We start from the raw sequence: 15,380 nt of genomic DNA on the forward strand, positions 1-15,380 counted from the left end.
CTTGTGGGTGAGGCCAAAAGAAAAAAACTGGGAGTGAGGAAAAGGGTGACATTGTTCAAAAAGAAATGTACTCATTACCTGACTTATGTAACTGTAACCCCTCTGTATAGTAAAATAACAATAAAAAATAAAAAACTGGGGAAAAAATAAAGATTACTGGGAAAAAATGAAAACCATTAGAGTATTTTGGTGATTAAGTACTTTCCAAATTTGTCAAGCTCAAGAGTCATACCAAGTGACACAGAATTACAAAACAATGAGGACAAAAAGGGTACTAGGAACAGTAAAAACATGGACCACACAACACATAGCACAAAGACGCAAACATACTGGTAATAAGAAATTTAACTGAAATTTATTAGCTGTTACGTCTAAAGTCACTGACTATATTCACAGGACAGATCATGCTATAACAGTTACTTATGTTCTAAGATTACCAAATATGCAGAGAAAAATAAAAAACACTACAGCAGCTTTTTTTTAATGTACAGAAACAAAATTTAGAAAAGTTTGGTTTCCATTTTTAAAATATTCTAGGCTGTCTACAGTTGACCATTTTCATCATTATACAGTTTTGAAATTAATAGCTTTAAAAAATAAAAATCCAGGGGCTGGGAAGGTGGCTCAGTGGTAGAGTGCTTGCCTTGCATGCATGGGTCCCTGGGTTCAATTCCTTAGTACCACATAAGCAGAAAAAAACAGAAGTGGCACTGTGGCTCAAGTGGTAGAGTGCTAGCCTTGAGCAAAAGCTCAGGGACAAAGTCCAGGCCCAGGACTGACAACAACAACAAAAAAATCCATACCTTATCTTTTTTATGCTGACTGTATGAATTATAAAGAGGTGGGCCTATGTGAATGAATTCATCTACTTTTGCCCAGAAATGTATGAAGATCTGATCTAACAAAGGCTGGACCTGTATTTTAGCCTTCACATATACAGAAACTGGTACACTACCTACATATTGGCTCAATTCCTTACTTTTGCTTAGTAGAATGTCTGCCTTGTTCATCAACTTCCAGGAAAGTATCTGACACATAGTAAGCACTCAGTAACACCTTCTGGACAACTGAATCAGGGACTTACCAACACCCTGATAAAATGACTTTACTGTATTAGGGAATTCCAAAACATTTAGCTTACTTATACTTATTTGTAACTACTGATGTGACTGAGCTGTTTAAACAAAATTTAAGTTATTCATATTTTTCTTCAGCTTCATCCACTTAAAACAGTAATTTTAAAAATACATAAAATAGCCGAAATAATGAAGATACTCTTATTAAATGAAGAAAATGTGACTATTTTTAAGTATTTACAAATCAATATTTTTTAGGATCACAATTGATTTAAAACATTTTCTCCAGCTACTGAATATAGCATCATTTAATTGTTACAACTGATCTTGAGTGCTGATAGTATTGTTGTGTTGGATACAATAACTCTTATTTAATTCATGTTTAGAACAAATCAGAAAGTTACTCTTCTATACAAAGTTAAAATATTAGCATATGAGAAAATGAAAGTTAATGTAGCATTAACAAATGTAACAGAAATCTAGCATGAGAAATTCTGAATATAACTTACTTTTCTCATCAGCTTTGTCTTTTATTGCTATGGTATCATTACTCAGAGAAACAGTCTGGGCATTCAGAATGTCGGTTCTCATCCCAGGAAACTTGGGAGAGGAAATGAAGCGTCCTTCATAAGAATATAAATAGATACCACCACCATCAACAAGAAGAAAATGCCTAAAAGATAAAGGATAAATAACAGGAAGACACTATAATTTTATTTTTATATTATAAAATAGCTTATCTCTTGAAAATATCTAAGTCTTACAATTAAAATAAGTACATAAATACATAAAGAATAGAATATTTAAAAACTGAAATTCAACCTCTGTTTTGGTTTGTTTTCTGTTTTTTATTATGGAGATAGTCACACAAACATTATATGACAGGTATACTTTTCCTTTGAAAATATAAAAATATTATTTAAAAATTCAAACAGCACAGAGCAAACAAAAGACCTTTTGTGACCCTCCTCCACCTAGAGAACTACAGCAAACCAAGTATGGATTTGTGAGTTCAACCACAGTATCACAAAAAAGAAAAAAACCTACAAAGTATGGATAATATACATATGTGTGTGTGTGTATGAATTTGTGTACATATCCAGATAGGTAAATATGTATATCCACGTGTATATATGGATGTGTGTGTGTGTATGTGTGTGTGTGTGTATATATATATATATATATATATATATATATAATGGCAGATTCATTGATAAACTTATCTATTGTGTTTTCTATTCTTTTGTTTTGTTTTTTTGGTTGGTTGTGGGGCCTGAACTCTGGGCCTGGGCACTGTCCCTCAGCTCTTCTGCTCAAGGCTACCACTTGAGCATCACTCCCAGCTTTTTCTGTTTTTGTGGTGCTGAGAAATAGAACCCAGGGCCTCATGCATGCAAAGCAAGCACTCTACCACTGAGCCACCTTCCCAGCCGTGTTTTCAATTCTTAAACATATAATAGAAGCACACTGAGTTCAAACAGTTATTGTTTAATTCTATAAATGAAGTAGGTATTGTTTATTTTGTTGGCTGAGGGCTTGAACTCAGGACCTGGACACTGTCCCTGAGTTTTTTTCTTTTTCTGCTCAAGGCTAGCACTCTACCACTCTGAGCCACATTGGCACTTCCGGTTTTCTGGTGGTTAGCTGAGATGAGTCTCATGGACTTTTCTGCTTGGGCTGGCTTTGAACTGGGATCCTTAGATCTCAGCCTCCTGAATAGGTGTGAGCCACTGGCACCTGACTAAGATAGCTGTTTTAACGAATGTTTTACTTCTGTATCTTAACCTAAGCCCAATGATGAAAAAGTGTAATAAGTAAATTACCTCTCTGCCTGCAGAATTAAACTGACGGTTCCTTCTTTGAGATCAAATATGAGTGGTGTATTCCAGTTCTTTGTACTAAAAAACAAATGGACATTAACATTTAAAATATTAAATACTTTTTTAATAAGTAGAGAGGCATTTATTTTTAATAAAGTAACTTTATTTTCATGATTATTGCATGCACACTTTTATTCAGCACCTGCTACTTTGCTCTAAGATTATTCACTCATGTCTATACCCCAAGTACAGAACAAAGACTACATTGTAGTATGCAAGTAGCCATAGCAAACATTCAGGAAATGTGTATTGTAGGTATTATAATATCTGAACTTAGAAATACTAAGAACAAGTCTCCTTTCTGCTGTTTATCAGTTCAGTGAGTCTGAGAAGTTACCTAATGTTTACTATCTGAAAACCGAAAACAGCAGCAGCATGATATAGGATTCTGTTACCCAGGTCTAGACTAAAAAGTTTCACCAGGGGCTGGGAAGGTGGCTCAGTGGTAGAGCGCTTGCCTTGCACGCATGAGGCCCTGGGTTCGATTCCCCAGCACCACATAAGCAAAAAGAAAAAAAGCCAGAAGTGGCGCTGTGGCTCAAGTGATAGAGCACTAGCCTTGAGCTGAAGAGCTGAGGGACAGCGCCCAGGCCCAGAGTTCAGGCCCCACGACCGACCAAAAACAAAAACAAACAAACAAACAAAAAAGTTTCCTGGCTGCCCAGTTTTCACAAGCATACTCTCTGGAACACCAGAGGTTTTATTTCATCTGTAGAGTGCTATCAAGCATCTGAATACCTGCCTGATACACAGCAGGTACAGAACAAACAACAAGAGCATGATGATTTTCTCCAGTTCCAAGGCTACTGTCTGACAAGACTTCTTGGGGGGAGATGTGAGGGGCTTGCGTCAGCTGTAAAACACCATAAATATAAGCTGTGACTAAGCTTACAAATAGATCCATTGATGAAGAAATGAGGAAATGATTCCTTTTCCTTTTCTAGTATAAAATGATTTCAATACTGGAGTGGGTGAAGAGAACATCTACAAGTGAAGAAATCCATCCATCCATAAAGCCTCGAAGTTGTCTCACAGTTCCAAATAGTTTATGACTCATGTATGCTTTGAATTTTTCTCAATACTTTTCATTTGAAAAATTGTGTGTGTATATGTGTGCACACACATGTGCACGCGCCTGCCAGTACTAGGGCTTGAACTGAGAGCCTGGGCACTGTCCCTTAGCTTATTCACTCAAGGCTATATCACAGCTCCACTTCTGGCTTTTTAGTGGTTAATTAGAGTTAAGAGTCTCACAGACTCTCCTGACTTTGAACTGCAACCCTCAGATTTCAGCTCCTGAGTAGCTAGGCATTGAGCCACTAGCACCTAGCTATATAAAAGTCAATTCTTTGAATCAGATTGGAACGAACCCATTTTGAATCCAGAAAATGGGAAGAAGGCTTCAGTGAGCCGTCACACTGGTGAGCAATTAATCTTGGTTAATGTAGACCATTTCAGTACATGATACATCAAAGGATAAAACAACAAATAAATTTCTCCTAATAAGGTAATTCCAATAGCAATTAGCTCTAGTAATAGTACAGTAATTAGACTGAAGTTCACAGGTATGATAAAGATAATATGCTTTTGCACTTCAGGAAAAAAAAAAAATCGCAGCATGCTAAATTAGTCATTACAATTAACCTGCATTCATTGGCAAGAGAGCTGATTAGAAAGGTAGTGATTATATGAGGCTTTTTGGATGAACTTTTAGAAAATGTCCAGACTCCTGACAACTGAAATATATTGCTGTGGAAATATAAACTTCCTAAGATATAAGCTGAATAAAACAAGAAAGAGTATTTTCAATGCAATTACTTGAAAAAAAAATGAACATTTTAATATAGTTTTCTCATGCACTGCTTTTCTTCTTCTGGAATTTCTTCTAATAGAAATCAGCATATTACATATAGGTTTATTTTAATAATTATATGTTATTACTAAAATGTATTCAACAGTATGAACTTAGATTCAAATCCCAGTCATTCCTAGTAAAGAAGTAAATAATAATGGGCTGGGAGGTGGCTCAGTGGTAGAGTGCTTGCCTCCCATGCCCTGGGTTCGATTCCTCAGCACCACATAAGCAGAAAAAGCTGGAAGTGGAGCTGTGGCTCAAGTGGTAGAGTGCTAGCCTTGAGCTGAAGAGCAAAGGGACAGCACTCAGGCCCAGAGTTCAGGCCCCACAACCAGCAAAAAAAGGAAGTAAAATAAGTTAACTGGTGGCAGTGACACACACCTTTAATAATCACAGTGGCTCATGAGGCTGAGGTGCTGAGGACTACTGCTCTGTTGTGTGTTCCAGTCCTGGGCTTAACCTCAGGGCCTGGCCCCTCACTTAGCTTTTTTGCTCAAGGCTGACACTCCACCACTTAAGCCACATCCTCACTTCCAGCTTTTTGGAAGCTAATTGGAGATCAGTCTCTCACATTTTTCTGGCTTCTAACCGCAATCCTCAGATCGCAGCCTCCTAAGTAGCTACAATTGTGGGCATGAGCCACTGGTACCCAGCAGAACTGATGTTTTAAGCACTAGATTCTCCCAAGCACTAAATTCTCCTAATGGTTCCATTACTCAGTCCTCATAAGCTGCTCCTAATCTTTGAGTCTCAAAATAAAACTGTACGAAATTCCTTGCAACTGAGAGTAAACACTGTATCAGGTAAGGTAATTCCTATTATATACCTTTGGGATATAAACTTTATTAGATCTACTTTCATTGTACATAACTAGCTGTAATGTCAAACTTGAAAGGTCAATCTGTGATGAGTTCCTAGTCACAGGCAAAATTGTACATTTTTAGGAAATGATCTAAGATGCTTACGAGAACACATAACATTGAAGGGACGTTGAAACAACTAAGTGTGCATAGTTCAGAGAGGCTTTAATGACTCTGTCACGGAACTCCAGCAAATCCACAGCATCATTAAGAACATTACGAACCTAAACAAGGAAAAATGGAATGCCAACAAACAACATTAACATTTTAATTACATGTTAATTAGGTAAGTTAACAAGACTAATTAGACACATGAGCAATATTTTAATTTGCATAGAAACTCAATGTACACTTGATTACTTAATTATATAAATAATTTAGCTAGGTGTAAGATGCTATACTAGGTTCAAAAACCAAAAAAGTATAAATACAAATAAAAAACATTCTTAGAGTTGGGCACTGATGGCTCACGCCTGTAATCCTAGCTATTAAGGAGGCTGACATCTGAGGATTGTGGTTTGAAGAGAGCCTGGGCAGAAAAGACTGTGAGACTCTTATCTCAAATAAACTACAAAGAAAAAGCCAGAACTGCCACTGTGGCTTAAGTGGTAGAATGCTAGGTTTGAAGCATAGGGACAGCAGCCAGGTCCTAAATTCAAGCTCCAGGACCTACTAAAAAAAAACACCAAAAAACCCTACAGGGATTTCATAACCTGCAAGCCAGGCAGAATGATGTAGCAATGAACTGACAATACATTGGAATATTTAGTGATAAAGCTGACTGATAGATGGAGGGTGGCATGGGAAGTTGCAAAGACACTGTCCAAAAGAGTAAAAATAGCCCTTTTCAGTTAGATTTTACTTTAAAACTTCAATTCTTTTTTTAAAGGTATTAAAAATCAAAAGTTAAGTAGGAAATATTTGAATTAAAAAACAAGAAAACAAAACAGGAGTCAGGCTGGTAACTCATGCCACCACTGATCTGAAGATTATAGTTCATAGCCATCCTGGGCAGAGAAGTTTATGAGACTCCTATCTCCAATTAACCACCAAAAAGCTGGATGTGGAGCTGTAACTTAAGTGGCAAAGCACCAGCCTTGAGTGAAAAAGCTAAGAGAGAGTGCCCAGGCCCTGAGTTCAAGCATCAATATTAGTACAAACAACAGTAACAACAACAAAGAGTCCTGCATAACTAAGAACCTCAGCTATATATGATAGGGAAAGCATTTCTACAGGTAAAAGCACAGAGATAATATATAAGAAACAGATATTATCCATGATAGTCAAAATTCTTATCAAGTTTCTAACAAAAATTTTACCATTCAGCAGTACTGGTTAAATATTTTGAAGTTACTGAAAAACTTCAACAGATAAGGAAAATGTTGGGCAAATTAAATTTTCTAGATCTTAATCAGATTAATACCAGCAATTTCAGAATGTGTGAGGCATTTCACTTCTATCACAGTGAGAAGTGAAAAACAGAGAAAACAATGTAATTGTATCTATAATGCAATTATACCTGCAAGTTAATTATTTCTTTAAATTCTCCTCAAAATGTTATCATTTTGCTATAAAAGAAATAACAAAGTATAATGAACAAGGAAAGAACATGGAAAGAAACATAGAACAATAAAGCGTAAAAGTGCTTCTTGAGAATACTTGCATATCTAGCAGGATGGCTGTGGCCTGACTGTTTGTGTCCCTGACCCCAAATTCATGTGCTGTGGGGTCTTGTGGGAAATGATTTGTTCTTCCCCTTATAAATAGAGGTGCAGAGACCTGCGTTATCACTTTCTAGTGCAGACACAAGACAGCACCATCTTTATGAGCTAGAAAAGTAAGTCTTCTTCAGACACCAAATTTGCTAGTACCTTGATCTTGGAGGCCAGGAGTAGCCTCCAGATCTATGGCAGAAAAACAGTCTATAGTTTACAACTGTTCAACGTAAGGTACTTTGGTAGAGCAAGTATTTATTATTCCTATGTGTGCTCCAACTCCTATCACCACGACAAGCAATAACAAAATCACATGTATGCATATTCAAGATCAAGTGATCTCATCTCTAGAATCCTATCCCAAAGACAGGCAAGCAAAACTACAAAATAAGATATACAGCCTGCTTACTACCATACTACCAGCATTATCAAAAGACTGACAACAGCCCAATTGTCTACCAGGAACTTGAATACACTATGGTACATTCATATTCATACTATATAGCTGCAGCAGAACATGGAAGATTTATAGAGTCATCTCTGGGCTATAAAGTAAAAATGTAAGATACAAAACAGTATGCTTAAGCATTTTAATAAATGACATTAAATTTTAAGTGGAGGGCTATAAATTGAAAAACTTATAGTATTAAAAAGTACCATAAAGAGGCTGGGAATGTGGTTTAGTGGTAGAGTGCTTACCTAGTATGCATGAAGCCCTGGGTTTGATTCCTCAGTACCATACACAGAGAAAAGGCTGGAGGTGATGCTGTGGCTCAAGTGGTAGTGCGATAGCCTTGAGCAAAAGAACCCCAGGGACAGTCCCTAGGCTCTGAGTTCAAGCCCCAGGACTGCCCCCCCTACCCCCCACAAAAAATTGCCATAGACAACTTTAAGAAACATAAGAATAGAGAGGGTGAGAGGAAGGAGTAGAGAACGAAAGAAACTTGGAGCCCATGAAATCATTACTTGTCTTTACTGGAAGAGTGTTAAAAAAATATTGCCAACACCAGGAACCAGTGGCTCATACCTATAAATCCTAACTACTCAGGAGGCTGAGATCTGAGGACTGAAGTTCAAAGCCAGCCTAGGCAGAAAAGTTCCCGAAACTCTCCAGTTAACAATCAAAAAGCCAAAACTGAGCCTTGGCTCAAGTGGTAGAACATAGCAACATCCTTGAGTGAAAGAGCTAAGTGTCCAGGCCCTGAGTTCAAGCCCCAGGACCATCACAAAGAAAAACAAACAACGTAGTCTTGGACCTTGTTGCTTTCTCTGGCTCTTCTCACTTGCTCTGATAAACCAAGCTATCAGTTGTCTACTACCCCATGGAAAGGCCACACACCCACAGCTGCAGGAACTCTCCTATCCACAGCCCACCACACCGAAGCCCTCGGTCCTAAAGTCACTAGTGGACTGAATCCTGCCCATGAGCTTGAAAGCAAATCACCTGGGGTGGGCTTAATAGGAGACACTTTGAGGACAGCCTTGAGAGACTGCGTCAGAGAAGCTGGCTAAGCCATGCCTGGATTCCTGGCTCACAGGAACCCAGAGATAATAAATGCTGGAGCTTCAAGCCTCTAAGTTATGGGATGATTATGCAGTGATAAATAATGAATACATGCAGCTGTTCAAAAGCCAAAGGACAGACAGTCCTGGAGATCTCTTCTGTCTGCCCAGCCAGATTCTCTCCTCTCCTGGTATGTAGGCCTGGGTTTTCCTTTGGGAACAATTCTTTCCTCCCTTTCAGTGACTAAGTGGTTCAGGTGAGGCTGACTCATGTTCTCGTCTCCCTCAGCTAAATAGATTTAGCTCAGAATCACTCCTGGAGACTCAGCGTCGGGATGTCTGCTGGAATCGCTGGGAACAATGGCTCACTAGTAGATTTGAGGTAGAAGGGTAGAAGGGAAGCTTGAAGCACAGAAGGGAGAAGACTTTCTGAAAATGGAGGCAACCACAGAAAAACGGAAGAACAGAAGAGGAAAGGAAGAGAGGAACTTCCACCATGTTACTTGAACCTTTGAAACAACAACAATGGAAGTCAGTCACTCTCTCAACTTCATATAAACCAATATGTGTTTTTTTCCCCCTTCATTTCACACCTTAATTTTTGTTGAATGTATATAGAAAAGGAAAAGGTCCATGGAAACAGAGAATAAAGCTTGGTTCATTCACCTCTGCATTCCCCACTGCATAGCCTGAGGTCTGGCAAGCAGTGACCATGCAATAAATACCACCAAATGCAAGAGGGAAATACCTTAGCCCAATTTAGCAAAAGCTGCAGTCAATGTTTTATAATCACTGAATGCAAAACCTCCTTTAAGGTTCTCAAATTCTCAACCTTTAAAAATATTTACAAATATTAAGTACACCGATCATTTGGACTAGATAAGCCACTTAAAACCCATCATAGTGCATCTTTTCTACCATAAAAGCCCTCTAACCACTTGGATGACTCCTGTTTATTTAGAGAGACAAATATTTTCTACAACACAGGACATTTTTAAAAAATAGGACTTGAACTTATTTTTAGTAACATCTTACTGGCAAGCTTCTAAACATCATATATATAAAAGAATGTCCCAATCAGTTGATCAGAATGTAGAATGCATTCCTTATTACAGACACGGTGCCAAAGTTAAATAACAGAAGTACACACACACACACACACACACACACACACACACACACATCTATACTCAACGATTAATTTCCAGGAAATGTGGAAGAACAGGCAGGCCAACCACAGTTGATCAGAATGTAGAATGCATTCCTTATTACAGACACGGTGCCAAAGTTAAATAACAGAAGTACACACACACACACACACACACACACACACACACACACACACACACACACACACACACACACACACACACACACACACACACACACATCTATACTCAACGATTAATTTCCAGGAAATGTGGAAGAACAGGCAGGCCAACCACACCCCAGGTAGCCTGGGGACTTGCCCTGGATTCCATCCCTACAACAAGAAGCAAAGCAAAACAAACAAACAAAAAAAAACCCACACCTCATAAGGATACAACCAGCTAAGTCTACACTATGAAAAACAATTGAACAAATCCTTTGCTTTCTTCGCCAAATAAAGTACCAGGGGTCAGAAACAGAGGTGAAAAAGGAACTCACTGACTAAGAGACAGAAGTAGCATGCAACACACTGTAATCACTTGAATCCTGGTTCCTAAAAACTTATTTTGAATTTTGTTTTTTGGGTTTTTTTTTTTGTTTTGTTTTTGTTGTTTTTTTTTGGGGGGGGGTCCGGTCGTGGGGCCTGACCTCTGGGCCTGGGCGCTGTCCCTCAGCTCTTCAGCTCAAGGCTAGCGCTCTACCACTTGGGCCACAGTGCCACTTCTGGCTTTTTTCTTTCTGCTTATGTGGTGCTGAGGAATCGAACCCAGGGCCTCATGCATGTAAGGCAAGTACTCTACCACTGAGCCACCTTCCCAGCCCTTATTTTGAATTTTGTGATGTATAAGAGACAATTGAAAATTTGACATTTGTTACTAAGGAACTATTATTTTCAATGTTTGCTAATGGTGCTACAGTGTGTTAAAATGAGTCTATCTTTTAGCTACTGTACTCAAAGTTTTACACATGAAAGGTGATGTCTGAATTTGCTTAAAAATAATGAGGGGAGGGCTGGAAAGGTAGCTCAGTGGTGGAGTGCTTACCTCACATGAATGAGGCCCTGGGCTTGATTCCTCAGCACCACAAAAACAGAAAAACCAGAAAACTGGAAGTAGCGCTGTGGCTCAAGCAACTAGCCTTGAGCTTAAGAGGTGAGGGACGGACAGCACCCAGGTGCAGAGTTCAAGCCCCATGACCGACAAAAAGAAAAAATTAGGGGAAGAGTAGACAGGGTAGACAGGGAAAGCTTGATCTTGGGTTAATAACTGGGGGTTATTAATAAGCGCTTGACAATTTGATTTTGTACATATTCAATTCTCCATATAAACTTTTAAATGAGTAAAGAAAAACTATATTAGGACTCTGGTAAATATATTATCCAAATTAAAAAATTTGGATATTTTATCTCCAGTTAACCACTATAAAACTGGAAGTGGAGGTGTGGCTAAAGTGGTAGAGTACCAGCTTTGAGTGACAAAGCTAAGAGACAGAGACCAGGCCTCAATTTCAAGCTCCAGTACAGGCACACAAGAAACTAAAGAGGGAAGCATTGAGGGTGTTATGACAGAGTACTAGAGAAAGTAAATTTTACTAAATTATCGTGTGTGTGTGTGTGTGTGTGTGTGTGTGTGTGTGGTGTGTAAATGCCACAATGAGGCTTATAACTGAGTAGACAAGCCACCAAGGCTCTCTGGCCTGTCATCTTCATCTCTCCTTGCCACATCCAAGAATGGTGTATTAATCTAAAAATACTTCACTTTAACATATTTCACTTCATATTGACCCCAAATATGGTAGCACTTGACACTGAATATGTGAACCTGAAGGAATCTGAGAAAAGGAAAGAAAGCAGAAAGGCCTTCTAGCCTTCTCTCTGCTGTCATCCCCAGAAGCAGGTTATAAAAGGTAGGAAGGGTTTTCTGACCTTCCCGAAACACTACAGGGAAGAGGGGCATCCTTATCTTGCAAACAGAAGACAGAGACAAGAATGAGAACCAAGGGGCGTGCTAATTTCTCCACAGCTGTCCATTCTGCAGGTGTGTAACCATTTCTCCAGATCTTCATTTCCTAAGAAGGCTCCCTTCCCATGTAAAACTGACAGGAAACAAATCTGAATGCTTCTGTCTTACTGTCATAAGGGCGTCAGACATGAATCCAAAGATGGTAACAAAAGTCCTCCCTCAGACTTCCTAAGTCCCAGGAGCAACTTTCTGCCATTTTCTTATTTTGACTTAAATAATTTAATTTGGGGGGGGAGGGGCGGGGCTGGTGGGGCTTGGATGTTGTCCCTGAGCTTTACCACTTTGAAACACAGTTCCACTTCCAGTTTTCTGGTGGTTAACTAGAGATAAAGAGTTTCATGGACTTTCCTACCAGGGCTGGCTTTGAACTATGATCCTGGTATCTCAGCCTCCTGAGTAGTTAGGATTATGCGCATGAGCTACCAGCACTCAGCCTTAAAGGGCAATTTTTTTTGTTTTGTTTTGTTTTAGGTCCGGTCGTGGGGCCTGAACTCTGGGCCTGGGTGCTGTCCCTCAGCTCTTTTTAGCTCAAGGCTAGCGCTCTACCACTTGAGCCACAGCGCCACTTCTGGCTTTTTTCTTTTTGCTTATGTGGTGCTGAGGAATCGAACCCAGGGCCTCAGGCATGCAAGGCAAGCGCTCTACCACTGAGCCACCTTCCCAGCCCCTAAAGGGCAATTTTTTAAATTGAGTTAAATAAATTTATTTTATGAATAGTAAAAGTTAATGATAATTCAACCTTATCAGTAACTAGCAGGCTCAGCTTGCATTGGAGTCAGCTGTATGTGCTAAGTTTGACTTGTGCATATTTGTCCTAGCTTCTTCAAATTTTCTCTTCTCTAACTTAATCCACATAGTCCCTAACTCCTTCAAATTTCCTTCACCACTCCTAAACATATAACCTTGGTAATTACTACACATAGCATCTCTTTCAGTGATAGGCTCTTATGTGATGAAAAAGTAGCCCATTGTACAGATCACGGAGCTCCCATCTCCAGTGGGAATGAGCTTTTACAGTGTAAATATAGTTAACTAGAATAACTCTGGGTATGGTGAAGAGAAGCAGATTTAAACAGCCATGACATAATCTTACCTGCATGGTCCTCCTTTTAGTTAATGTCACTTGAAAATTTTTCCACTCCCAACGTTGCTCAACCACATGTGCAAAAACAACATGGCCATTTCCACAGGCTCCAGCGATCTGAGTGCCATCGATGGACCATGCGATGTTAAATATGCTACCGGTGTTGGGTTTCTCTAAAGCATAGGACCACTGGACAAGGGAGGAGTGGGAAGAACAAGAGAAAAACTGACTTGTCAGAAAAAAAGAATTAATAAGCTGGGTACATGTGAAGATGTTAAGATTCTTTTGGAAAGAATGTATATCATTATCTGGAATTATTAAAAATAATTTTATTAGGAAAAATGTAACCATAGTATAGAAACAGAAGCTTGAGGTAGAATTTTTAAAGTTCACAGTAGAATAAGTATAATAAAACCACATATAAAATAAAAAACTCACACACCATTTTAATATTCATGACAACTTTTAAATAACAATGCTGAAAAGAGTCTGAAGGAAAAAATAAGACTTGTTCCTTTTGAGATCCTCTGTCATACATCCAAAAACTTATGAAATATTTCAAAATTTCTCTACAGCTGAAAACAAACATACAATGTAAAACATCTGATATACATTCTAAATCACAAGAGTATGATATACATGAAACTATTTCTTCTTTTTCTTTTTCTCAGAATGTAGTGAATTAAAACATCACTGCTAAGTCCATCTTACCCAAGTCAGAATGGCAGTCATCAAGAAAAATAAATAACAAGTGCTAAACAGGACGCTATTGATGGTAATGTAAATTAGGGCAGCTACTACAGAAATTAGTATGGAGGTTCCTCAGAAACCTAAGAACAGAACTAACCATAAACTCCCCCTCTTCCACTCTTGGGCATAGCCAAAGGAATGTATGTCAGAATACAGTAGAGGTACTTGCCCACCCATGTTTACTATAGCACTATGCAAGCTGCAGAACCAGCTCAGGGATCCATCAACAGATAATGGGAAAAAGACAGTGTGGTATATATACAATATGGTCTATTATATTCTGCCATACAGTAGAATGAAATTACACCATCTGCATGAAAATGGATAGGTCAGAGTATCATGTTAAGTAAATAAGCCAGGCTCAAGAAGAAATATTATGTGTGCTTTCATAGGCAGAATTTAAGTATTATAATAATAATAATAGCACATGAAGATAAAAATGTCGGACAGCTGGGCACCAGTGGCTCATGCTTGCAATCCTAGCTATTCAGGAGGCTGACATCTGAGGATTGCAGTTTGAAACCAGCATGGGCAGGAATATTCATGAGACTCTTATCTCCAATTACCCACCAGAAAACTGGAAGTGGAGCTGTGGCTAGAACATGAACCTTAAGCAGAAAAGCTCAGGGACGGTGCCCAGGCCCTATGTTCAAGCTCCACAAACGACGACGAAGACAAAGACAAAGATGAAGAAATAAATGCACTCTCTACCTGAATTATATAACTGTGACCCCTCTGTATATCATCTTTATAATAACAAAAAAAATTCCTCTTTACTACTGTACTCCTGAACTGAAAAGATCCTCAAAAACATCATCTCTGGCTTTGTTTGGCAAATTCAGTTTATAAAATTGTATTGTATAAAATAAATATAAATCACAGAGAAAATAGATGAAAGTCCCTTATAGTTCCTTAAGGCATATGATCTGATTTAAAAGAATATCTCCTCATTATTCTTTCTTATATGAAATTAGTGACTCACAGACTGTCTTAAATTATATATTACAAATATATATATATATATATATATATATATATATATATATATAAAATGTTACACTGACAATGAAAAGTTACATATTGCAGTAAGACCAGTTGCTGCAGATGATGAATTATTACAATTATATTAACTGGATGGAGGAGTGAATAAACAGAAGGAAGGTTTATAATGATAAGCCAGTATCATTGTATAATGCCAATGTGCAAAGTGAAAAGGCTATACGCCTTTTATACAAGCAATAGCTCCACCTGCTGACAAATCAAAGCAATATCAGTCAGTTAGTTAAAAGGAGATCGTATTCTGCTGCTAAGGCTTCTTCTGCCATAGCTGCTCTGCTCTGTTCTGCTGCCACCTCCACCAGCCCCTCTTGGTATTACCAGCTCAGCCCACTGTACTAATGATAACATTCAAGAAAAGGCTTGGGGGCTAGGAGTGTGGCTTAGTGGTAGAGTGCTTACCTTGCATGCAGGAAGCCCTGGGTTCAATT

At 38.5% G+C, this 15,380-nt stretch overlaps 1 protein-coding gene across 4 annotated transcripts in view; it reads right to left on the reverse strand.

The window, feature by feature from the left end:
- The window catches only part of Ift80 (intraflagellar transport 80), a 63,523-nt gene that overhangs the window by 19,885 nt on the left and 28,258 nt on the right, over nt 1-15,380 (reverse strand). For all 4 annotated transcript variants that reach the window (XR_006148280.1, XM_042685800.1, XM_042685802.1 and 1 more), the window contains exons 9-12: nt 13,153-13,332; nt 5,777-5,895; nt 2,900-2,974; nt 1,586-1,749 (exon numbers count right to left, since the gene is read on the reverse strand). Coding sequence is in view for 3 of the 4 variants with exons in the window: in XM_042685800.1 (XP_042541734.1) it covers nt 1,586-1,749; nt 2,900-2,974; nt 5,777-5,895; nt 13,153-13,332 (538 nt within the window). In the remaining variant the exon portion in view is untranslated. The remainder of the gene's footprint in view (nt 1-1,585; nt 1,750-2,899; nt 2,975-5,776; nt 5,896-13,152; nt 13,333-15,380) is intronic.

Source organism: Dipodomys spectabilis, unplaced genomic scaffold (genome assembly GCF_019054845.1).
Source record: "Dipodomys spectabilis isolate Male_0828 unplaced genomic scaffold, ASM1905484v1 ptg000095l, whole genome shotgun sequence".
In the NCBI taxonomy this organism is placed as follows: domain Eukaryota; kingdom Metazoa; phylum Chordata; class Mammalia; order Rodentia; family Heteromyidae; genus Dipodomys; species Dipodomys spectabilis.